This window comes from Tympanuchus pallidicinctus, unplaced genomic scaffold (genome assembly GCF_026119805.1).
Source record: "Tympanuchus pallidicinctus isolate F22 unplaced genomic scaffold, pur_lepc_1.0 scaffold18, whole genome shotgun sequence".
Classification (NCBI taxonomy): Eukaryota; Metazoa; Chordata; class Aves; order Galliformes; family Phasianidae; genus Tympanuchus; species Tympanuchus pallidicinctus.
In genome coordinates this window covers 1,419,794-1,444,053 of record NW_026294699.1, presented here as the reverse complement: position 1 = coordinate 1,444,053, position 24,260 = coordinate 1,419,794, and the positions used below count along the sequence as shown (strand labels likewise).

Here is a 24,260-nt window from a genome sequence, read left to right as displayed (position 1 = left end):
AAAGCAGCCATCCCTGTGCCTGCAGTGAGCCCTGTGTTCTCTCCTTGCAGATCCCTGGACAGAAAGTTGCAGAGGCCGCTCCTGGGGAAGTCCCGGACGCTGCCCAGCATCCCGCAGTCCCCAGTGCTGAGCAGGATTCCCCTCCTCGACTCTGCAGCGTTCCGGGAGGCGATGCCGGAGCAGAAGCCCTACCAGAAGCACTCAGCCCCTGATGGCCAGAAGGGCTGCACGGTCCCATCTGCTGGTGAGTGCACGGGGGTCTGCAAACCTCTGTCGAATGCGGCCTGGTTCTCCGGAGGCACTGCCAACCAGGCAAATCCCAGCGCTGCTCCCTATGGAGTTGTCCTGCTCCCAGATCTGCCATTCTCGATGATTTTTTTGCCTGCCCATCTCTGAGCCTTTCCTTGAGGCCGTCGTTTAAACTTTTCCATCTTTTGTTACATTAGTGACAAAGCTGAGGGGGGCTCAGGAGGGCACCCTCACTTGGAGATGGTGCTCAGCTCCAGCCCAGCGAGCTGCTGCTCCTCACTCCTTTGAGCTCTGCAGTGGGCCGAGGTGCCTCTGTGCTCTGGCATGCAGTGGTTTCAGGGCACAGCTGGCTGCCCTCCTTGGGGAGCAGGGGCACAGTGGCGCTGCTCCACCTTCCCGTGCTCCTGCCCTGGGGATGCTGTGATGGATGCTCCCCACCCAGGGGTTGGGGTTGGCCTTCTTGGCAAATGAGGCTTTTGTCGTGTTCTGCTCTTGCGCTGATCCTGATGAAATACTAATACGGCCGGCCCAGCTGCTCTGAGCAATTTTATTGGCAAAAGCACTGATGGGCAAAGTGTTTCACGCTTCTGGTGCCAGCAGAGTCACGCTGGGGCCATAGGAGTGATGGGGAAGGTGATTAGCACTGAAACAGAGATAAAGCTCGTGAGCCAAGGCTGGCAATCCAGTGCAAAATAAAACCCCTACAAAGCTGCTGCCTCTGCCCAACACCCTTTGACTTTTTAAAGATTTTTATTATTTTTTTAATCTAACGCCCTCACTGTCAGATTGCTGCAAGCTACCCAGCAGCTGGCCGAGCCCTGGATTAATTTTAATGCTTTGCAGACTGTGCTTTGTTTCCTGATGCTCCTAATTCTGATGCAGCAGGTCTGGGCGTGGGATGGCGGGCTGTGGATGATTGCCGTGCCCATGGGAACATGAGGGATGGGATGGCAGTGGCTGTGCGGGGTCAGGGCTGCTCCCTCAGGAGCTTCAGGGCCATTGAGGCAGGGTGGGCAAGGACAGACCTGGATGCACGGTGGAGATCTGAATCCTGGTACAGAGCAAAGCCCCTGGCATTCCTCGGGCAGCCCATACCAGTGCATCAAGGTTCTTTCAGAGAAGAAATGTTTCCTAATATCCAACCCTGTCGCAACTTCAGGTTATTCCCTCTTGTCCTTGTTTTGGAGGAGGTAAAGTCCTGACTTCCTGTGTGTTGCCTCCCTACACCCACTGTACCCGAGCAGGTGACAATTCCAGAGCAGCTCAGCGTGCTCCCAGCCGTCCCACTGCGGGATGTCATGGCATGGGGGGTGAATGGGGCCGTGGGATGCACGGTGCCCTGCCACTGGGAGCTGCCCCAGCCTTGCAGCCCGATCTGCGTGGGGCTGCTGTGTGGTGGCAGCCAGGGCTGGTCCCGATTGACGTGTTTGTGCCTGGAGTAATCACAGCTTTCAAACAGCCGCTCCTGTGTTGTACGAGCTGACATTTGGAGAGGAGCGGCGCAGCTGATTAAATTCAGAGCAGGGCTAAAAAGAATAATAAAAATAGCTCCTAGGTATTGCACTGCTCCGGGTCGCCTTTGTTGGCAGCTGTAGCCTCTTCCTTTCTCTTCTTCACTCGCCTTCACTCTGGCTGTTTTTCTCCTTAAGGCCTTTATCTGCTTTCAGCTCTGAAGGACTTTGCTCCCCAGCCCTGGTTGTGGTATTGTGCCCCCCAACGCCGGGCTGCTCAGAAAGCCAACAAAGCGGTGCAGCCGCAGGAGCAGGCAGCAGCACCAGCCCTCACCACTGCCTTTGTGCTGCTGGCCTGGGTTTTGCAGGGTTGAGCACGGGGTTGCTTTGTTCATTTGTTCTTGCTTTTGAGAAGCAGTTTGGGCTGCGGGGGAGGGGGGAGGGAGGTGGAAGAGGAGAAAGTTCAGTGTCTGTCAGGCAGCAAGAAGCACGCAGTATCCGTACCTGGGCTGCTTGGGAAGTAGTGATGCTATGGAGATGTCACCTGTGTGCTTTGCCTGTTTTCCCTTTTAGTGCAGCGAGGAGTGCTCAGCACTGTCCCAGCCTTGCGTGCTGCAGTGCTCTGTGCTCTGGGGACGGTGGCCCCAGACCCCAAAGAGCAGTGAATGGGTGGAAACAGTTGAGAGGAGTTTGCCTCGTTGGGCTCTGATGGGCTGGGAGCCGCTGAATGAGGTGGGAACACCTGGGACTTGTGGCAGGGACGTGAACTCCCATGGGGCAGCACCCAGCCCTCGTGCCCTGCGGTGGGATGCATGGAGGAGGTCTGGGTGGGCATCTCCACCCGCATCCTGGGCGTGCAACCAGGGGTGAGCACAGCTGTGACGGGACGGCTGTCCCTCTGTCCCTCTGTCCTCAGGGGACGCCTGGCGGCTGGAGGACGATGGCATGGACCCCCCCGGCGATGCCCCGCTGCAGCCGCAGCTCCGCACGGCGGTGGAGGACGCCCCGTTCAGCCACTTTCGGATGCGTTCCTTCTACATGCGGAAGAGCCTCTCTGTTGACAACCACTTGGGCTCGCTGGGCTACGCCGTGCATCCCGCTGAGACCAAGGCTGAGCGCGTCCGGACCCGGCTGCGGCGGCAGTTTGTGAGTACTTGGGGTGATGCAACCCACCCACGTGGCTTTGCAAAACACTGGCATGGCAGAGGGTTGGCTGTATGCGTGGATGACAAAACAGAAGACGCGTCTCTCCTCGGCCTGATGATGCTCAGTTTGCCCACACCTGCTATGCTGGGCAGGCTCTGTGGCTCCTAGTCACAGCACTGCCGTAGGGTTGGGTGGCTGCTGCTCACCAGGCAGTGCACAGTGCTGGTGTCCCCATCGCCTCACCTCTGGTCGCAACAAAAAGGGGCTCAAGGCAAAACGGAGTGGACGCTGCTCTGCTTCAACACGTAGCACTTGGGCCTTTCCAAGGGCTCGGGGCTGCAGGGTGTGCAGGGAGCAGCCCCCAGCCCCTGGGGCAGCCTCCTCCCACTGCTCTGCGGGTGCTGTGCGCTCCCCATCAATGTTTAATGGGCTCTGCGTCTTCCCTTTCCCACAGACACCTGATACAGAGCTTTGTGTGGCCTTCCTCCCGCCTCGTTACTGGCTTGGGGTTGTAATGAGGGCTTGGGTGTCCTTGCACTGAAAGGCAGCCGGCATTGGTTGGAAATGGATGAGGGCTTTGCTACAATGGGAGCAGAACAGGCGATGTGCGCCAGTGTAACCTGAAGTGCTGTCAGGCGATCAGCCCAGGCTGGCAGGGCTCACCTGCTGCGAGGCATGGGCAGCTGCAATGCATCTTCATAAACCTGCTGCTCCTGGGTCTGTTTGCTTCCCCCCTTCCCCGAGGAAGGGCTGATCCACCTGCTGGCACAGGCTGGGTCTGGAGGCTGCCCCCTGCAATGTGTGGGGTGCTGCATAGGGCTCATTCCTGCCCCTTGCACTGCATGGACCGCACCACTGAAGGTAGTGGCTTGTGTGCTCCCTGGTGCTGATCCTTCCTGTGGCAAGGACTTTGCAGGAGCTGGTTGGGATCCAGCACTTGGGATCCAGTGAGAGGGAACCCAGAGCTGCTGCCCTATGCTGGGGAAGGCAGTGGCAGTATCGGGAATGGCTATGAGCAGCAGCAGCAGCAATAGCAGCAGCAGGATGTGGGGTCTGAGGGACTGCAGGGTACAGCTGGGGCGGTCCTGCTGCGGGGTAAGTAGTGGGCACTGTGCTCTCTTCCAGCTCTCCATGCTCTGCGTGTGGTTCTTTTTGGCCTCTGCCTCCATGAGGGCTTTTGCTCGTTGGTTTTGGGGACCTTCAGCTCTCCAGGGTACATTCACAGGGCTGATAGGAACGCGGCAGGGTTTCTGTATGACTTTTATTTCCTTGTGTCCTTGTTCCTCCGTCCTTGTGGCTGAAAGGTGTTGATGCTGTGGCTGGGTGCAGATGAAGCGGGGTCCCCATTTTTGGGGCTCTGCCCAATGGAGGCTTCATATTTGCAGCACTCATCCATGCTTCTCTGCGAGAGGACTTCCTGCAGCTGGCATGGGAGCCCCTGGGGCCTGCACCCTGTGCCTGTGGGGGTATGGGAGCTTTTCCCTTTGGTGCCAGTGCTGGGGGACCCGGTGGGTGCTGCCTGCAGCCCTGCACAGTCTGCAGAGCTGGTGATGGATGGATCTCTGCGAGCTGCAGCCAGTGGCGTGTCTGCCGTCCCACTGCTGGCATGTGATGGATCTGCATGTAGGGATTACTGGAATTTGCATAATTTGAATTTTAAATGAATTCCGATTTCTGTGATTGTCAGAATGAATTTTCTTTCTGACGAGCCTTCCCCTTGCACTGCTCTCAGGCTGCTGACGTTGGCACAGTCCCCGTCTTTGAGAGCTGGGAGCGTTTGGTCACTGCTGTGCCGCTGTCACAGCCGCACGCGTCCCTTGGCGTGGGGCACGTGTCAGGCTGGGGCTGTGCAGGGACCCACACTGCGAGGGGCACAACGTGGGGTTGTGGTTTCTGAGTGGTGAGAGCCATCCCTTCCCCATCCCTGTGTTACCCCCACCACTGGATCTTGTCCTGAAGCACGCAAGCACCTGCTGGATCTGTTGGATGCCCACGGTCAGCCCTGCCCTGATTCCATCTGCTGCCCAGAACTGTGAGTGCTCCATCCCTGAAGGCGTCTGTGGCTACGGATGGGCTCTGGGCAGCCTGAGCTGGGGGTACAGCCCATGGCAGGGCTGGGGCTGGGAGATCTTTAGTGTCCTTTCCAACCCGATCGTTCTGTGATTCTTGTTTACAACGTATGCTTCAAGAACAGGAGGAAAAAGAAGGGTGGGAGCCGTTCAGCAGGTGGGTCACCATTCACAAAAGGGCTAAAGAAGGCAGCAAAGGTGCTGCAGATCTCAGTGGCAGAGTGTTTCTAAGGAAGCACGCGTGGAGGTGGATGAGAGCTGCGCTGCATCATCCCGTTGTGCCCATCTGCCCTCGGCACAGCGCTCGCTTGCTGACTGTTGTTCGTCGATGAGTATTCCAATAAAAATTACAAACATAATCAATGATGATGGAACGCTCGCGCAGGGCAGCTGCTCATTCAGAGCACATCCGGCTGAGAACAATCCCAGGGAGTGGGCACTGAGGGGGAGAGACCGGGTGTGAATCACTCGGAGTTGCAGATCAGTGGGGAGCCGCGAGTCACAGCCAGCAAACAGGAGCGGGGCACAGCTGCTTCCTGCTCAGACTGACATGGGCTGAGCTGCAGCAGCATCTTGTGGTGCCCCAGTGCCCAAGGAGGTGTGGGGAAGTCCTGGGAAGGGGCATGCAAGCTGCTGGGCTGCTCTCTCACCCCAGTCAAAGGGAGGTGTCTCCCAGATCCAAGCAAGGCTCGTGTGGTGCTCCGGGAGGATGGCATTGAAGATGTGGAGCAGATGCAGCCTAACTCAGCATGCGACCACACCACCTTCCTTTGCATCACTCTTTGCATGGAAGGATCTGGGTGCACTGGGGTGCCTCGCTGTGTGCTGAACACCCACCTCTGAAGCAGAGCAGCACCAAGCACGCATCGTCTCCTGGGCACTGAGCAGCAGCACAGGCAGGCCGTGCTGCAGGTGCTTTGGTCTGTGTGTGCAAACATGGCTCAGGGCTTTGCAAGGGGAGTTCTGCTTAGTGGTGCCAGCCAGCACACTGTGCTCATCAGCTGTTTCCATCAGGGTTGGACTTGGTTTCAGTAACATCAATGGAGTTGTATTTTTCTTTTGCTTTAAATGCCACTTGCAGCACCAGTGTTCTGGCCCTGGGGACCTTTGGTCACAGCCAGAGTGCGTTGCTGCTTCAGAAGGAAGGTTTGGGGGTTGGAAATGTCCCAGGATTCCAAAGGGAGAGTGCCTCTGGGACCCACACACTGATATCCACACAGCACTTGGTACAGGACAAGAGCACACAGTGTTTGCATGTTGCCTGCATATGCTGTTCTGTTGGGTGTGAGAGCCCTGGATGAGCAGCGTATGGGCATACAGTCTATGGTGGTGCCTGAAACAGTGGGATGAACAGGAGAGTCCCTGGGCTTGAAATGGGAAGGGCTTTATTGCTGAGACAGACTTTGGTTTGAGGGCTGCCATTCTGCAGGTGGGTGTTGGTGGGAGATTGTGTCAAGGCTCAGGGCTCCCTCCTACAAGGGCAAGTGTGGGTTGGATTTGCTCCTAACTTGCAAAATGCTGGGAAATGGCCTCTAGATCCCACACGTCCCAGCCCCAAGAACAAAGCATTCCATCTCCCATGAATCCCCACTGTTTGCTCCCTCTCCTGGCTTGGTGCTGTGCAGGAGCAGTGGGGCTGCGGGTGCAGCAAGGACACCTGGCCCTGTACTGGCAGGGCTGGAGCAGGGGCAGGATCTGGTCATGGTGAGGAGGTCCTGGTGTGCCACCACTGCCTGTCCCCTCCTAGTGGCTGTGTGATGGTGGCAGTGGCCGTGCACCTTCCAGCTGGGTCCCTCTGGTGTCCGCATCCTGGCAGCCAGGGCTGCTCCTGGTGGTCCCAAAGGGCACAGCTGGGTGTCTTTTGCCATCCTGATTTCTTCTCATTTCTTTTTTGACAGCAGGAACGGCTCTGTGGTTGCACATCCTTGCATCCCAGCCTGCTCATTGCTCAGGCCAGGTAGTTATAGGTCACATTTGCTGCTGGTCACAGGGCCTCTTGTTCCTCCTGTGGCACTTTCTTATGTTTACCTTGGTAGACGTGCTGTCTTACTCTTTTTAAAAACTCTCTCGCAGTTTCTCCCCCGGACACCAGACAGCACACCTGGCTGCTGCGCTGTCTTCATGCGCTCAGAGCTCACAGTCTGCAGATGTGGGGCTCTGAGCAGCGCCCCACATGCCTGATGAAATGGGGCAGCTCTCTGCAAAGCATCTTCCCTGCAAGCAGCTCCCTGCGGTGAGATGCTTGCGAGCCTTTTGCACGTCATGGTGGTTTCAAGGATCAAGCCTCAAGGATGTGCCAGCTGGATGGGCAGCAGAGCTAGCAGCCACCGAGGGCAGTGTCCGTCCACAGGTGACACTTTGCACTGGATGAGCTGCGTGTGCAGCAGTGTGCTGCTCTCCCACGCTGGGCTGCAGGCAGGCATGCAGTAGCAGCACTGTGCTGCAAGAGGTCTCTGCAGCACTGCACTTCAGGGTGCTGCCGCACGCCTATCGGCAGCTCTCGCGCTGCTCGCACCCTTCCTTCCCCAGCTCTGCAGGAAGGGAGAGGGTTTGTTTGCCCTATCCCTTCCCTTGTTGAAGAGATCTGAGCTCTCCCCACCTTCACACCCTCATGTTCTTGTGTCCAAGTGCAGTGAGGGAGGGTAGGAGGGCAACGGTCATGTCTGAACAGCACTAATGAGAGCTGATGGGCTCTGTGGGGCTGTGTCTGCTCTTCCCTGCAGCTGTGCCCAGAGCAGAGCTGTGCCCTCCACTGCTGCCTTCCAGCAGAGCCATGGAGGTGGGACTGCAGTAGAATGGCCCCAGTGCCCCTAGGAGCATCCATCTGCTGCTGCCCTTGGCCAGCTCTGATCACCTGACCTGGAGCTGTCTGCATGCTGGGCTTCACTGAACCCCGGCAAGTGATTTTGGGGATGTTGCAGGCAGAATCTCTAGCTGAATAGAGAGTTGCGTGGCAAAATCACCAACTTACCTGTCTGTGCCATCTGTTTGCAGCCTCTGCAGGAGTTGAGCAGCATCAGAGCTGATTTCAGCCCCAGCTTCTGGCTGCCCTCCAGCATGATGGCAGCACAGCCATCACCTTGCTGCACCGGCTGCTTGTTCTGCTTGCACCCGCAGGGTGATGGCAGCTCTTATTTGCATTGCTGTGCAGCACTGTGCACCTGTACCCTGGCGGTGGGCACACACTGGGCAACGCAAGGTCTCTCTGGGTGCAGCCTGGGATGGGATCAGCTCCTCAGGCAGAGGTGTTCTGCTGGGGACACCTCCCCATCCTGCTGGAGGAGACAGCTGTGCCCGCACTGGGTGACTCTCTGCAGACCCTGCCCTTGCTGGGAGGCTGCCGGTGCCATCCTGAACTCCTTGGGAGCACAGGGAAGCAGAGTTCTGAGAGTCATAGAGCATCCCAAGGTGGAAGGGACACGTAATGGTCATCGAGTCCTGCAGGTTTCTCCGTGGGGACATCGGAGACTGGAGATTAGCAGAGCGTTTCCGGCGGGCGCAGGACGATGTCTGGGGTCGGGTGTCACCTCGGCTCTGACGGCAACAGCAGCCCTGCCCTGTTGGGAAGGGTGGAAAAAGAAAGGATCCTGAAACCTAAGAGCTGTTTTGCTATTTACTTTGGTTCTGTTTTTCCTCCAAGAATAGAAACAAAGACGGTGGATTTGCATCACCAGGAGCAACTTGAGGAGGAAGGAGGAAGCGGCGGGGCCTCATTAGTGGCAGGAATGTGCTGGCGAGGAGGGCTTGGTGACAGGGGAGGCGGTGTGACCCGGGGCTCCCATTAGCATTTCGGTCATCTCACTTCTCCGCTCTCACGTTTTATTTTTTTAATGACCAGTTTGGAGGCTTTGGAAAGAAGAGCCAGTTTCTACAAGGGAATGTTTGCAGAGGCAGAAATAGCTCAGGCTTCTGCAGATGGTGACAACGTTCAGCTTATAGATCTTCACGCTTCTCGGCACTGGGTGTATCCTGCATGGCGAGGGTTTTCCAAGCTCTTCTGGGCACTTAGAGATGGCAATATGAAAGCCAGTGTCCCGGAGTGACCCTGCATGTGCCCCATTCTGCCGTGTGCTGGTGCTTCTGTTGGAGCTCCTGGAGAGAGGGAGGAACGTTCTGAAGAGGCCACTGTGCGGAGATGTGCATAGGGCACTGTGGGGCTGTGCTGGAGGTGGGACAGCTCATCCCCCATTTGACTGCAGCAGTGATGGCATCGCCAGGGGAGGAGGCACACGTGTGGTCTGCGGGGTGGGAGTGGGCAGAGCACAGCTGAGCCTGGCTTTGGTTCATGCTGCATCCCCTCTGGCAGCAGTCTTTCCCACTTGAGAGCTGGGCTCTCTGTTTCATGGTTGGATTCTTCTTTCAGAGTCCAGCCCACAGCTCAGCTCTTTCATTTCAGGCTTTTGCTCACGGTGTCATTTACTGTTCCTTGTGGCCACTGAAGGTACTTCCAGTGAGCATCTGTGGCATCAATTGCAGAGTGGTAGGTTGTGCAGGATGCTCAGGTGGTAGGACAGGGACATGGGAGGGAAAAACAGAGCCCAGTGCTGATCTGAGAGGGAGCTCCTTCTGCATGCAGGCCTTTGTGTGGGGTAAGAAGGCCCAGCTCTTTGGACCTGGGGTGGAGGCTGTGGATGCTCAGATAGACACAGCCCTTTCTGCTGCCCCCCCACCTCCCTGGGAGCCACTCTGGCACTTTTCCTCCAACACAGAGAGCTGTTGGACACCCTTAAATATTGCCCTGAGGGCTCTGCCCACACCACCAGCCCTGCTGGAAGCAGAACCCCCTGCTGCCAAGCACCCAGCCCTGCGTGGGGCTGTGCTGTGGCTCATGGCACTGTTCTTCATCACCCCAATGGAACACCACTGTCAGCAGCCCAGCAGCAAGCTGCCTCTTTCTGTTACCACAGTCTGTGCAGACAGCATTTAGATCAGCAGGGAAGGCAAATGATGCTGGATGGTGGACATGAGAGGCTTTATCTGCAGGTTCTGTTGGCGCAGGCTCCATCTTTGTGTATTCTTGGTTTTGTTTGGTGGTTCCCATCACACACATGAGCTCGGGCTCTGTTGGGGTGGAGACGTGGCTCCTTTCTCCGGGAGCATCCAACGCTCATCACTCCCCCCTTCCCTCCCCAAAAAAGTGATTGTTCCTCGAAAGCAGAGCAGTGCCACTGGAATGTTAATTGGGGCCCTGAATACCCGCGGTCCCCTTTGCCTCTTAACGAGCAAATTGAATTTATTTGGGCACTGACAGCCCCTCGCCCCCTCCCCCTGGGCAAGACTGAAGCGCCCATTGTGCACTCTGCATCGGGATTTGCTGCCATTTGTTTCAGGGACCCTTTTTTTTTTAAGAAAGGCGATTTCAGGGGCTGGGGGATGACGGGACCCTTTCTCCTACTGTGGGCTGTGCGGGGTGGGGGTGGGCAGGCAGCAGGGCTGTCAGTGCTGCGGTGATGCGGGCATCGCACTGCGCTGACCCACACAGAAGCCGGGGTGACTGTTCTTCTGCCCCTGCATTCCATGTGGTTCCCCATCACGGTGAGCCCCGCTGTGCCCCACAGCCGTCCTGCTGACCCCCTCCTGTTGGCTGACACCCTCCGTGTCCCTCCTGCCCGTCTCTGTGTCGGACCACCGGCAGCGTGAGGGCTGTGTTTGGGTTGGACGCCGTGAGTGTGAGCACGACGAGGGGATCAGCTGGCCGAGCCTCTTTGGAGCTGTTTATTTTGACACTGAATTTGTCATACGCTCTCCAGGCGCTGTTGTGGCCCCACGGTGCTCTGTTCTGGTGCAGGGCCCCACACCCTCAGTGGGTAAACCTGTCGTCTCTCATCATGTGAGGCTGGGAGATGAGGAGCTGCATTGTGACCAGCCCCATGCCCAACCCTGTGCCCAGCTCCTGCTCTTTTCATTGCACGAGTAAAATCATCCCTTCTGCAAGGCAGCCCTTAGGAAGCTCTTCTAGGTCCTGTTGGTGCTTTGCACTGCTCTGCCTCGATTTCTGCTGCATGCCAGCTGCTCAACGTGCCCATTCAGCACTGCAGCAGAGAGCAGAGCTGGTGTGTGCAAAGGGGCACTTGGCAGCAGCCAGCACGGCCCTGCAGGGATGGGGTTTGTGCACGAAGGGGCTGCCCAGAACAGAATGCTCCCTCTGCCCACCTTGCGTATGGCGACTTGCTGTTGTTTGTTTGTTGCCCGTTTGTGTATTCATGACTGAACCTGCAGCTGTGCGGGATTTGGAGTGGATTAGAATGACGAGAGATATGGTCTTTATAAATAAAGAAATCATTTTGCCCACACTTCGCATTCATGCCCTTTCAAAGGGTCTCAATGCGAGGCAGATTTGGGGCTGGGCCGTGCAGACCCCTTTATTTCCATGGCAGACATGGCTGTGATGACGCGGGAGGAAGGGGCAGTGTGTGAAACGCTCTGAAAGTTTCTGATGGTGTCAAAGCCTGCCATTTAAATTGGGACTTTCATGCTGGAAAAGAATTGAAAAAGGGAAGATGGGCGTGAAAATCGGTGCTGAGGGCCTCTGTCCATCCATGGCGTCCCTGTCAGAGCTTCACCTCCTTCCCCAGCCCTGCTTCTCGTCCTGCCAGCATCTAATCCTCTGCAGTGGCATCCGAGTGTTGCCATGGAAACCGCAGTCCCCGCCTGGGTGCTGTGTGCATCCACGCTGCCATGCTGGGAACCCGGCCTGGCTCCATGCAGCCTGTGTTCCCCAGGCGAGGCTCTGTGTCCCTAAGGTAGGGTTCTTTTGGCAAATGATCCCACAGCTCATCGTGAAGCCCCCAAAGTGACTCCAGCTGTGCATGAGTTCCAGGCAGAGGTGCCCTGCAGAGCCCCAGGGATGCTTAGGACCTCTCCTTTGGGTACTTTGACAGCTCCTGGTCCCTTCCTGAGGTGGTGATGGGGATGGCAGTGCAGCTTTGGGTTTTGGGTGGTGCTGTGTGGAGCCATGGGCTGGGCTCCATGGTCCTGGTGGATCCCTTCCCACTCAGGATGCCGTGGTTCTGAAGATGCCGTGTGTCAGTTCCCATGGGGGAAACGATCTGTTCGCCTGATGACAAAGCAAACGACTGGATGGGAACATAAGTCACAGGGGAGGCAGGGCAACGCAGAACTGGGCCTTGTAGTTGAAAGCCAAGCAGATGATGGCTGTGCATTCATCCACCTGATTTACACGGAACCATAAAGCGTCAGCATTTCACAATAAGGACTGTTGACAAAGCATCTGCTAAGCCCTCAGCAGCAAAAGCATCCCTTGCATTAGAAGCAGGGCATGCATTGTGGCAAAGGCACGCCAAGTAATCCTCTAAGCTAATTTTTTCTCCCCCTCCTTAAGCAGCACATTTAGAAGATAAAGTGGAAGAGGCAATATTGCTAACAGGTCTGCTTCCGGAGGGAAGAGCTGTGGGATGCAGTGCACCTCTGTGTGGGATCACAGCATTCCCCACAGCACAGTGATGGCAGTGCTGTGGGGTTGGGGGGCTCTGCGCCCGCTTTGCTTGGTGAGGATTGCGCACCTCATCTGCACAGGAGCTGCAGGCAGAGCAAAGTGGGCTTAATTGCCAATCCAGATGAGATAAAGTCGTTTTTACAGAGATTTATGGGCATAATAAACTGTTCAGGGAGATTTATGACACATCTAGCTGTGATCAGCGAACCTTTAAAAGGTTTATTGGACACGGATATTGCCTGCCACGGACGAGTCCCGTGTGGTGGTGCAGCAGTTGCATTCATTCTGACGCTGGTTTGGGGTATTTCAGTTTGATCCTTTTGTTTGCTAGCTGTGCATCCAACCTAAATTTCCCCTCTTGTGGTTTATGCCATTCTCCCTCCCATAGTCCCTGTCACTATCAGACTGTGTAAAGAGTCAATCCCCCTCCTGTTCATAAGCTCCCTTTGAGTCCTGGAAGCCCGCAATGAGGTCTCCCTGCAGCCTTCTCCTCGCCATGCTGCACACCCTGGCACCTCAGCCTGTCTCCATAGCAGAGCTGCTCCAACCTCGGAGCATCTTCATCACCTCCCCTGGCCCGGCTGCAACAGCTCCCACCTTTCCTGTGCTGGGCCCCAGGCCTGGATGCAGCACTGCAGCTGGGGGCTCCGAGGGCAGAGCAGAGGGGGAACGTGGCCTACAGGATGTTTCTCTTTGCAATAAGCAACGAGTGTATGAGATGCTGAGTGTCTGCTGTGCTGTGCCGAGGGTTCGGCGCGTGCCTTGTAAGGAAACATTGCGGTGGTTTGCTTTTCTCATGTTGTCACGTCTCCCTTCAGTTAGAGGATAAATGCTAATCCCGCAGGCACCCCGCAGCCAGGCGCTGCCTGCCATGTCTTATCTCCTGTCTCTGCGCCATTGGAACAACTGCACAACACCCTCAAGTTTAAAACAAACATAGGCGGAAAACGGTCCCTCTGGATATATTAGAGCTGACCAGCAAATGTGCATTTCATTACCCAAAGTATGCTGGTAGACCCAGCGGAGCGTGCAAGCCAAGGGAAGTGGACCTGAGCGAAGCTCTGGTACATGATAAAATGGGAAAAGTGTTTTTTTCCAGCCCTCCTCTCGCTCTCCAGATTCCTCCTGCCTCAGATTCCTGGGTTAGGATGTGCATAGCTGAGGGAAGCCCAGGTGCCGGGGTAGAGTTGGTTGGCATGCTGCTCCTCTCCGCTCAGTGCTCGGATGCGAGTGGGTGCTGTGCATGGCCACACTGTGTGGTCCGGACCCAGCCAAGGTCCCAGCACAATGGAGACACAGCATTCCTCCCTTGGATCCAGTGGAGAGGAAGAGAAGGAAGAGGAAAGCTCACAGCACAGGGCAGAACTCAGTGATGCAGAGGGGCCGTGCTGGAGGTGACCCTCTGCCACCCGTGGTCCCCAATGGCAGCACGTACCCCAGTGGGTAAGGCTCCTGGGTCAGCCCATCTGCACAGCCACGTCTCAGAAGAGGGCTGAGGGCAGCCAACACTCCGTTCACGCACTGCTGGGGCTGAGTTACACACAGCAGGGCTCCCTCCCCATCCCTTCCTGGTGGGCTTGGCACCGGCACCGCTCGCCTTTCCCAGTGGGATTTCAGAGGCGTCCGCCAGTGTTGATGCTATCTCCTGGTGCCTGGCAGCGTTTTGCCGGCCGAGTCCAAGCCCTGTGCTGGCCTTTGATGTGCAGAGCTGATCTCTGTGGGCTCCAAAGAGCTGTACAGCAAAGAGGTGTGTGAAGAGTTGTGTTGTTTTTTTTTTCTTTTAAGAGAAAGTCTTTGGCGCTGGATGCCGGCTCAGCGGTTGCGTTTGGTCATAGGGAAAAACAAAACCAGGGAGCAGCGCCTTGCTATGTTGCTGGGAAGGTAGAGGTAAAGGAAAACCCCAGTGCAGGTGCCTACACATGGAGGTTGTGTCTCAGTCCCTTCCCATGTCAATGCACTGAAGCCCCACTGCTGATGGCAATGCCAGCCTGCGTCTGCATGCGCTCCTCTCTCTGCCCTGATGTCCCCATGCTGAAGGGCAGTGGGGGACGTGGTGCTGCTTCCCTGCCTTCCCAAGAGGCGTTTTCCTCCAGGCAGGGCACAGCATCACCTTGGCATCTGGCCCACCTTCTATGGGGACCCACCATCCTGGAGCTGTGGGGTGGGAATGCATTGGGCTGTGCTGAGGCTGAGGTCCCACGGGTGCTGCAAATTGTGCACCAGCAGCTGCGTGTGGGGCACACACTGGTGTTGTCAGACAGCGAGTGGGATGGGCTTCATTTGCTCAGCCTTCTCAGCGGGCCCATGGCTTCTCTGTGCTGGGTACCTGCTGCAGGTGGCTGTTAGCTGAAGTCACTGAGAACTGGGTCACTTTTGGCGGCATATAAACCGATTTGCAAATCCTGTGCATCAGCACAAACTCCATTGCTGGGTGGCAGGCAGCGAGCGGTCCCAAAGCCAGCAGTTGTCACACTGCACATTCGTCACGCAGGGTGCAGAACTGACAAAGCACTTCTCAGTGCTCGCCTGCAGGAAGTGATAAGGCGGCGATCTGCACTCCTTAGCAGTTCTATTCCAAGTGAATTACCGTAAGATTCACTACATACAGTGAATATATCTCAGTGTATCCTTGTACTTACACCCCCAAACTTCCTGGTTCTGTGCCACCCCCACCTGCACGCACCGGTGCCCGCTGTTGTGCCGTACAGCCCTGCTCTGTGAGCCTGGCAGTGCCAGCAGGAGGTGCTGTGCTCTTGCTTTTGCTTTTGCAAGGAGGTTTCTGGGCCAGGAGTGCCCAGAGTTTCTGGTTACTTTTCTGCTGTCTGTGTGGCAGTCACGCAAAAATGCGTTGGATAGGAATAGGAGGAGGAGGAATGGTGGGTTACTTTCCCAAATTAATGCTCCAGTGGAGGGCAGAGCTGGAGAAGGGACGTGCCCGGTGCACTGGGAGCTAAACGTGATGGTGGCAGCAGGGAGAAGTAGTGGAGCACTGAGGATAGCAGAGCAGGCAGATGGCTTGTGGGGTCTGGTGAGGGTCCCACTGGCTTGTGCTGGGGAAGTTTGGCAGCCCCAGCTGCTTCTCAAGGCCTCTCTGTGGCCCTGGACACGTTGTACCTGCTGCTTCTTGTGCTGTCGTGCCAGGATCAACCTGTGCAATGTGGGTGCATCCCCAACAGCCTGTCCATGGCTCTACTCCTGCGTGCTGTGATGGAAAGGGAAAGGTGTAACCACTGAACCGGTCTGGGGATGCAACAATCATCCTTCCTTCTCCCTGTTTCCTCCTTTCCCTTCCTCTGGCCCATCCCTCTCCTCTGCAGCCCATTCCGCTGGGGGACAACACAGATCTTTCACACAGCCGTGGGTCTGCTGAGTTCTGGTCACTGCATGCCAGCATAGATTGCCAGGACTGATGGCAAACCAGGGCTTGTAGTCTGGCTCCTCCTGTCTGCATCCCCCCAATTCTGGGCAGTGGCACCGCAGTGCAGAGCTCACCTTTCCCAGAGGTGTGAGATCAGAGTACAGCAGTGGCTGTGGGCTGAACCAGGGTGTCCATGCCTGCATGCAGGGAGGTCCCAGCATCCTCTCCCTGACTGATTCCCAAATGCCCTCATTCCTCATATTTTAATGCTTTTGCTTCCCATCTGCACCTCCTGCCCCTCCTTGCTCTGGGCAGAAAAGTGAACACAGAGCTGCGACCACAGCAGGGAGAGGCAGAGGCCGCTCGCCAGCCTGGGGTCCAGTCCATCGCTTAGGGTTTCCCCTCACAAATACACTGCACACAGAACGCCCTGATGCGGCACAAAGCTGGGGCAGGGTAGAGAAGGGATTTCGTCAAGGGACACCGATGGCAAAGGCAGTCCTGGAGGCTCCATGCGCGTTGGCATCTCATGGGGAAGTGAGCTCAGTGTCCTGCCCAGACCACACGGACAGCACGGGCAGACGCTGAGGCTCCAGGTGCTGCGAGCCCGGCTTTGACTCACCCGTCTGCGCTGCCGGCGGGGAGCTCCCTCTGCGAGTCTGTGTTGGTTTTAATTCATCATCCTCCCTCCGAAAGTTTGTACATAGCTGCCTGTGCTACAAGGCGGTGTTTGAGCAAGGGAAGCTGCGTCTCGCTGGGTGTGTTATCCTACAGAAATATCTTTCTATAAATAAACAGATAAAGGGATTGCTGCTGCAGGGCGGCCCTGCAAACGAGAGCTCTCGGTGTGTCTGCAAAGCCTCTTGTATAAAGGCACCCATTCAACAAATGAAGTGCCTGTCTGGGCTGTGTGTGCGGTGCCCCGGGGGGGTGGGTGATGGGGGGTTTGTCCCCGGTGTTGGGGACAGGGCTGGCACTGGGGGCTCGGGCAGAGCAGGGATGTGGGTGACAGCATCGCACGGGGGAAAGGACATCTGCTGGCATGCTTTGGTGCATGAGGAGCTGTTCTGTTGGGCTCACTGTTTTCCCCATCCTGGTTTGCAGAGGTGTAATGGCGGCTGTGGTTTAGGGATTTGGACTGCCTGGGCCGTGGCTTGAGTGCAGTCATGTCCCAGATCTACAAAGATGTCGTGCTTGCTTTGTGGTCCAGAGGATGAAGGGGTATGAGTGCGGTGCTCTGTTCTCATCACCGTCGCTGATGGTTCAGAGCACACAGGGAAATCCAGTTCTGCACTGAGAAACAGCAGTCTGGGGTAGTTCAGAAAGGCGAAACGATGACATTTCTTCTGGAGATGTCTGAGCCAGTTCTGCTTCTCCACTCAGTGCTTCTGCTTCTCCATTCAGTGCTGCTGCTTGTGCTGCTGCAAAATGGAAGTGATGCCCTCACCTCTGCCTGCAGCAGAGCCTGGGCACCAGTTACAGGCCAGCTCTGAACCAGGAGAGCTGATTGCTCCCGGGCTGGCCCTGCTTGTGTGTCTGCCTGTCTGTGTGTCTGCCTGTCCGTCTGTCTGCCCACAGAGCAGCATTCTCACATCATGCTGTGGGTGCTCAGAGTCAGCGCTGCGCCACACTCATCCCACCCAGCATGTTCTGACCTCGTAGGGTCACCTCACCGTGGGATGACATGAAGGACAGCTTTCCTCCTGCATCCACACACCTTTTTGGAAGCAGCCATGTGGGCAAACCAGAATATCAGTCTGTAAGCAGCACCTCTCTGTGGCTCCATGGGCCGGAGTGGCTCCATCAGGTGCTCTCCCCCAGCTGAACATCTTTGGTTTGGGGCAGGGAGAAGAAGGCACACGGGGAGCTCATTCTGCTCCTTTTTGTGTGTCCCCAAGCGCGCTCTTCAAGCAGTGGGGAGGGAGATGTAGCGTTTTTTCTTCTACTGGTGCCATGTAGGGCAGGAAGAAACAACTTCTGAGCGCGCTGCTGGTGCCAGCAGTGCAGAGGAGCTGAGCTCACTGCCCTCCAGCTCCCGGAGCATTGGCCGTTCCTAAAGGCAGAGATCCATCCGTGACAGCATGCAGTGCTGTGGGAGCAGCATGATTTCCAATTGCCTGGTGCAGAGGCAAAGGGTCCGGGGGGCAGCTGAGCCCAACCACCCACCCACAGCTGTGGGATAGGGCAGGGGGAACCTTCTTGTTGGCATCACTGTGTGGGGTAAAGGGAAAGTCAGCGTTTCCCCCCCCCCATCCCAAGGATTTAAACCCAGGCTTTAGAAGAGGAATAAAGAATGACGAGGACTTGGGTAGATGGTTTCTTTTTATCTCTACAGCTGAAGAGATAAATGTGACATTAATTATGTGACAGGGCTTTGAAAATCATTATATATCTTTGGTGGGTTTTGGTGGTTTTTGTTTTTTTTTTTAAAGGGGGGTTTCAGATTTCTGTCTGGGATTAATAAAGAGGAGCGACTTAAAACAACAACAACAACAACAACTTGAGAGATGATCTGCAGGGAGAGATCCTGCCCTCTTGATTTCCACCTACCTCCAAGATTGCCCACTAAGCCATCTGTCTCAGTACAGCATCCTCATGTTCCTTGAACCCCTCCAGGGACCATGACACCCCCTCCCAGTGCAGCCCATTGCAGCACCTGACCACTCTCAGAGAAGCCAGTATTTCCTAATGTCCAATCTGAATCTCTCCAGGCAGAACTTGAGGGTGCACTCAGTGCCCTCATCAGATCATCAGTAAAGGCATCAAACAGGACAAGTCCCAACACCAACACCTGGGGACCAGCACTCATGACCGGTCGCCAGCTGGGTGTAGCTCCATTCACCTCCACTCTCTGGGCCTGGCCCTCCAGCCAGTTCTTTACCAAGGAAGGAGTTTACCTGTCCAAGATACTGCAGCCCTGGGCACATGGGGCACTCCATGGTGGCGGTGGGAGGACCAGAGAGCATGGTGACAGCAGCAGCAGTGAGGAATGTCCTTATGGGAAGGGAGGGGAGGGAGGTTCCCAGTGCAGGGTGCCATCCTCCTGAAAGAAATGCTGGCTAGAGGTGTGGAGAGATGCTCTGCTGGGCTGATGGCTGGAGCACACGAGGGCTTTGGGGGTTTTAACATCCATCTGCATGCTCAGTGGCAAAAGGCTTGATAGCTCCTGCATGGTGCTCCTCGAGGGCTCTGCAGTTTGTCTGCAGAGGTAAGCAGGGTCTGTCCCAGAGCCTGGCGCAGCCCTCACCCATTTGAGCTGCAGGATGCCAGCCGTGGCACCGTGGCTTGCAGAGCTGTGTCCCGCTGCAGGGTGGCCCTGCTGGCAGCGCCCGCTGCGGCTCCCGGCGATGTTTGCTTTATGACACACCTTTGATAATGTTTCGTGTGCTCCTGGCCAGGCCCTGTAACTCAGCGGGGCCGTTTCAGCCAGCATAATTTGAGACCAACAATAACAAAAATAAATCCCTCCACACTTTCCATTAAGTATATATTTAGATGTTACTGTACACGAGCCGCCACCAGAAGACAAGGCGTTGACTCGGCCTCCCCAGCCCTGGCTGCAGCCCTGGGTTCACCCCTCAGCACTGGGCTGGGCACACAGCTCCCTGTGCCCTCACTCCACGGTACCCCACAGCCCACCCAGAAGGGTCTGGGCAGCCACAGGGACCACCTTTCAGCTGCAGACTAAATAGGAGCGTGTGAGCGCGTCGACCGGAGCTGGGGTGTGTTCAGGTGGAGGCTGTGCCCCGTGGATGGTGGCTGTGAGGGTCTGGATGTGCTCCTGTGGGCAGTGGGGAGCAGCGGAGCTGGGCTGCCCTGCTGCCTGTGGGCTCTGTCCTGCCCCTGAGGTGAGCAGAGCTGCTGGAAGCCAACGTAAAGATTTCTTTTGGCATCAGGGAATTTCGGATAAGAGCTGTAATTGCTGCTTAGTGCTGTGAGGCCGGTCTCTTTGCTCCTGAGCCTGAACTTGCCTGCCTCACGCTGTCAGTGGTCTGTGGCATAAAGCCCTTGCCCATTGCCATGGCTGTGTGGCTGACCCTGAGCATCTGCAATCAAGTATCGTCAGATCAGGGCAGTTCATCAGTGGAGCTGTTCAGCTTTGGAAATACACCGTGCCCTGGGGTCTGTGCAACCACTTGTAGTCAGTAAAAGCTCCTCTCAAGTGGCTCTTTGCACCTCAGCATCTCTTGCTGGGCAGAGCCGAAGCCCTGCAGCACGGGCTGGGCTGCAAATCCACATCATCCGTGCAGGAGTGCTGAGCTGCAGAGAAGCACTGAGCATTCAGGTCCCCTCCTGGCAGCTGAGAGCAGTGCTAAGGGAGCTGCTCCATCCTCCCCAGTCTGCGCTTCTGAAAAGAGCCAATGCTGCACACAAAGCCCCAGAGGCAGCCCGATATCTGGGCTCGCTGTAAAAATAACCCCCGGGGAATTCCCTTCCCATATTCTCCTTGGGAGAGGACTTTATTTCTGGTGTGCCTAGGAAATGAGCAGAGGGGCCTTTTTTTCCCTCTCGTTCATATGAACGGGGCAGTGAGGAGTGGGTGGATGATGCTCCTCTGGGGGGGAGAGCTCTCATGGGGGTCCACAGCGCCTTTCCCAGGGCACCAGTGCAAGAAAGCAGCAGCTGCAGTTGTGCCTCTCTGGGAGGAAATAAATGCATTTCTGCCTCTGCCGCAGCAGCTGAACCCCCTGATGTGCAGCGAGGGGCTGTGCTTGGTGGCGTGCAGCAGTGGGCAGTGGGGCAGTGTGTGTGTGGTACCCTTCAGACATGGATTTTAATCCCTTTTGGGGCCTAAGTTTAAGAAACGCGAGGTTTTGAGTGTTTTCTTCCTAAGATTGGATCCATCGGGATCAGACCTCTCCTGCCTGCTGGTTGCTGCTGTTCATTCCCATTGCCGTGTTTCGTCCCTGCGTTCTTGGGAAACCTTCTGGTTTCTGAAGTATTGGTCACAGCTGAATTTCTGCTTCAAGAGGAAAGAGAAATGGAAGGAGACATGTTTGAAGAGGAGAAAACAACCCTGTTTCCTGTCCTACAGAAGTGCTAGGATTGCCCTGGGCTGAGCTGGGAGATGCTTTGAAGGAATCTGTGGCTGCAGTGGTGCTCAGCCCTCTGCTTGCTGTGGCACTTTCCTGCTGGGCTCCGTGTCCCAGCTCTGAGCTGCCCTTTTGCTTCTGCTTCTGCTGGATTTGGGTGTGTGGCTCTCTGTGGACGGCCATGAAGTCCTTGGGAGATGGAGATGTTTAAGGGGCTCTGACGTTTGCTTTGTGTCGAGGCACGGCACCGTGGGCCCCAGCCAGGCCCAGATCTGCGTCTGTTGTCAAGGTTTATGAATCGTGGTTAATCTGAGAGGTGGCTTTGTACATTTAATAGCTGTGTGGTTGATCCCGGTGCCTAGAAGATTCGCTCTTTTCATCGGATTATTTCTTGTTTACAACCGGAGCAGCTGGACGTCTCCTCCCAGAGGCATCGGCACAGTGATGGAGATGGGCCCCTCCACGCTCCTGGCCCAGCCCCCTGGGGCCAAGTCCTCCCCACCCATCTGTCAGCCCCAAACCAGCTTTCGGGGCCCTCCTGCCAGAGGAGGGCTGTGCTGGCTGTGCCGGAGGCAGGGCAGGAGCGGTTCAATGAGCCGCACGGTTTCGGCCGCGGCCACGCTCATCCAAGCCCTCGTCAGCTATCTCTTTAATGAGCCTGCCTCACGCCTCGGTCGGCTAATTAAGGAGCCCGTGCAGTAAGCTGAGGCACTGGGCTGCCGGTGGGAAGCTTTTCTGAGCAGGATGTGAAGGGAAGTGGGATCACGCTGGCAGCAGCTGCTTGGCCAGGGCCCCGGACATTGAGCTCACCCCATGAGCTACTGGAAATGGAATATCGGGTTTTAGGACCAGTTATAAATACGGGCACAGGAGCTGATGCAACCCTGGCATATGAAGGCGAGGTGTTTGGAAACGGGAGCCTGGGCTGGGCTGCTTCCCTTGTGTAACCCAAGGCGGCCGCAGGGCTCTGGGCATGGTGTGGAGCTGTGGTCAGGCACGGCGCTCACTGCTCCCCTCCTGGTGATAAGGTGATAAGGAATATGGCACCATTTCCTTTGTGTTGGTGTGGTTTGGTTTGGTTTGGTTTTCCCTGCTCAGAAGCGAGAGCTGCTCTGCCCATGGGAAGGTTTCCAGGTAGCCATGCAGGAGCAGAGCTGCCCTGTGCACAGGAGCTGCCTGGCACACCAGAACCTATGGCTGCTCCCAGAGTCCCAGTGCATTTCATAGAAATAACATCCCACACAGTGCCACACTCCCCATGGATTTACATAGGCCGAGGCTCCCGTGCACTAACCTCTCCCACTTGGTTCAAACCCCCCCCCATCCCAGCTGTATTACTAATAGATCTTTGTTTGGAGTTCAGTAAAGACATTTGCACCTGCCAAAGGGTATTTCAGGCTGCCGGAGATGAAACACAGAAAAGACCCTCGAGAGAATTAAACTCCGTAGGTTTCAGAGCAATTTATTGAGCAGCCCATTACTTGGACACCTGTGAGGTTCCACGTGGGACTTTCCCACCGAGCACTGAGCAGTGCATAAAGCAGCTCTGCACTAAGGGCCTGAGCAAGGAGTGCAGGCAGCAGAGTGCTCCTGCTGCAGTGCCACTGCCCAGTGTGATCCATCTCCCCCACACAGAACCTGCTCATTCCCACTGCACTGAGGCAGAGAAAAGAACATGGCAGCAGCCCCCAGGTTCATGCAGAACAAAATGCAAGCCCTGCTGCAGCTCCCAGCTTGTGTGTTGTCTGCGTTGTCACCTGTGTATCAGCATGTGCCGGGGAGACCTTGGCAGTGCTGGGGTGGCTCACAGTGTCACGAGGAGCTCAACTTGGCACCTTGTGGGCAGCCTGAGTGCTGGTAGGGGTCGGTGCTCCATGACCCATCTCACCCTGGTGCTGCAGTGCTCTGGCAGAGCTGCAAAACACTCCAGCCCTGTGCCGATGTAGAGCTGGTGGCAGCATCCCCTGCCTGGATGCACTGCTAGCAGGGCTACAGGTGAGCCAATGAAGGCATTTTAAGCCCGGCATCACCTAAATTTCTTCTGAGCCTTGGTGTGATCCACAGTGGTTAAGATGCCTTTGCTCCTGTCTCACCCTGCAGGCAGCTGGGGCTGTGCCATGGCCATACGACCTTCCCCATGCAGCTGCAGGAGCACTGAGCCCCTCAGGTGGCAGCTGCCCTCCTGCTCCTGGGCCTGCCCAGCCACAGCGTTAGGGACCTGGCCTTGCAGGCACTGGCTGAACCTTTGTTCTGGCTCAGCTCAGAGCTTGCTTTGTTCTGGCATTGCTGGGTGGGGGACATTGGAGGCTCAGCGCTGAGCCTCCCACACTGGAAGGGAGGGGATTTGGTTGTGGGGCTCTTACTGAAAGATCAGGCAGTCAGGAGGTGAGAAGTGCCTTTGCTCTGGAGACAGCTCAAGAAGTTCAGAGCTGCATCCAAACCCTGGCTACCTGACTGACCTCTGTCATTAGTGCTGTGCCCCTCTGCAAGGATGCACTGTTCCCTTTTCCATGGGTTCAGCTCTTGGCAGAGAGCTCATCCCCAGGACCCATCCAGTGGCAGGGGAGGCTTTGTTACACTGCTGGGTCTGATTTTGATCCCCCTGGCCCTTACTGGTCCCACAACCCTTCCTTGACCCTTGACCCATCCACTGGCACTTCCTGGCTTGCAGCAGCCCAGCACTATGACCCTTTTGCTGCTGGCTGTCCCCAGGTCCTCTCCCACGAGTGTCCCACGTTCCTGGACTCTGTGGAAAGCACCCAGGCGGATGAAAGAGAGCCGTGGAGGTGAGAGTGACATGTGCCCCTCTGGGAGGTCCCCCCAACCATGTCCATAGACATATGATTCCCAGAGGAGATCCCAGCAGTGCTGCCCCTGTTGTCTGAAATCCAGTGCCTTGGGCACAGCTCTTCCTCTTGGTTCCCCCAGACCCCGCAGGCAACAAACACCCTACAAACCCCTGTATCCCCACTGCCCCCTGCCCCTCGCCTCCCCTTGGCACCAGCTGCCCCACATCACCCAAATTTTGGCCCCATGAAGCCCTGCCTTCACTTGTGGTGGATTTGCCAGAAGGCAAATGTTGGACATGTGTTACCAGAGGTGGCACATGAGGTGTGCAAGGGACACAAAGGTCCGGTTTGACTTTCCTCCTTTGTTCTGTTCCCTCCCGAAAAGAGCTGCCATCAGTAGGACGTGCGGATGTTTGAGAGATGCCCCACGAGCTGGCTGGTCCCAATGGCTCCTGCTCCATGGGGTTCTCACCACCAGTGGCAGCGAGTCTGGGCCGGTTTAGTTAGGAGGAGGAGGACCGGAATAAGGCAGAAATGCTGCAGGCAGCTCTGTGTATCACCGCCGCACGGGAGAGCGGTGCCGCGGCGTCAGGGAGCAGGTTGGCTTGGGGGGAAGAACCTCGGGGCTTTCAGCCCCTTTCCACAAGGCAGAAAATAAGAAGAGAGGAAGGCGAGGCTGCGTGCGACCTGTGGGAAACGGGGGACGGCG

General features: G+C 56.5%; 1 protein-coding gene across 4 annotated transcripts in view; it reads left to right on the top strand.

The window, feature by feature from the left end:
- Positions 1–24,260, top strand: part of LOC128079053 (ankyrin repeat and fibronectin type-III domain-containing protein 1-like) — a 133,531-nt gene that overhangs the window by 43,718 nt on the left and 65,553 nt on the right. For all 4 annotated transcript variants that reach the window (XM_052679923.1, XM_052679925.1, XM_052679922.1 and 1 more), the window contains 2 exons: positions 51–244; positions 2,617–2,846. In XM_052679923.1, the coding sequence (XP_052535883.1) occupies positions 172–244; positions 2,617–2,846 (303 nt within the window). In that variant the 5' untranslated portion in view covers positions 51–171. The remainder of the gene's footprint in view (positions 1–50; positions 245–2,616; positions 2,847–24,260) is intronic.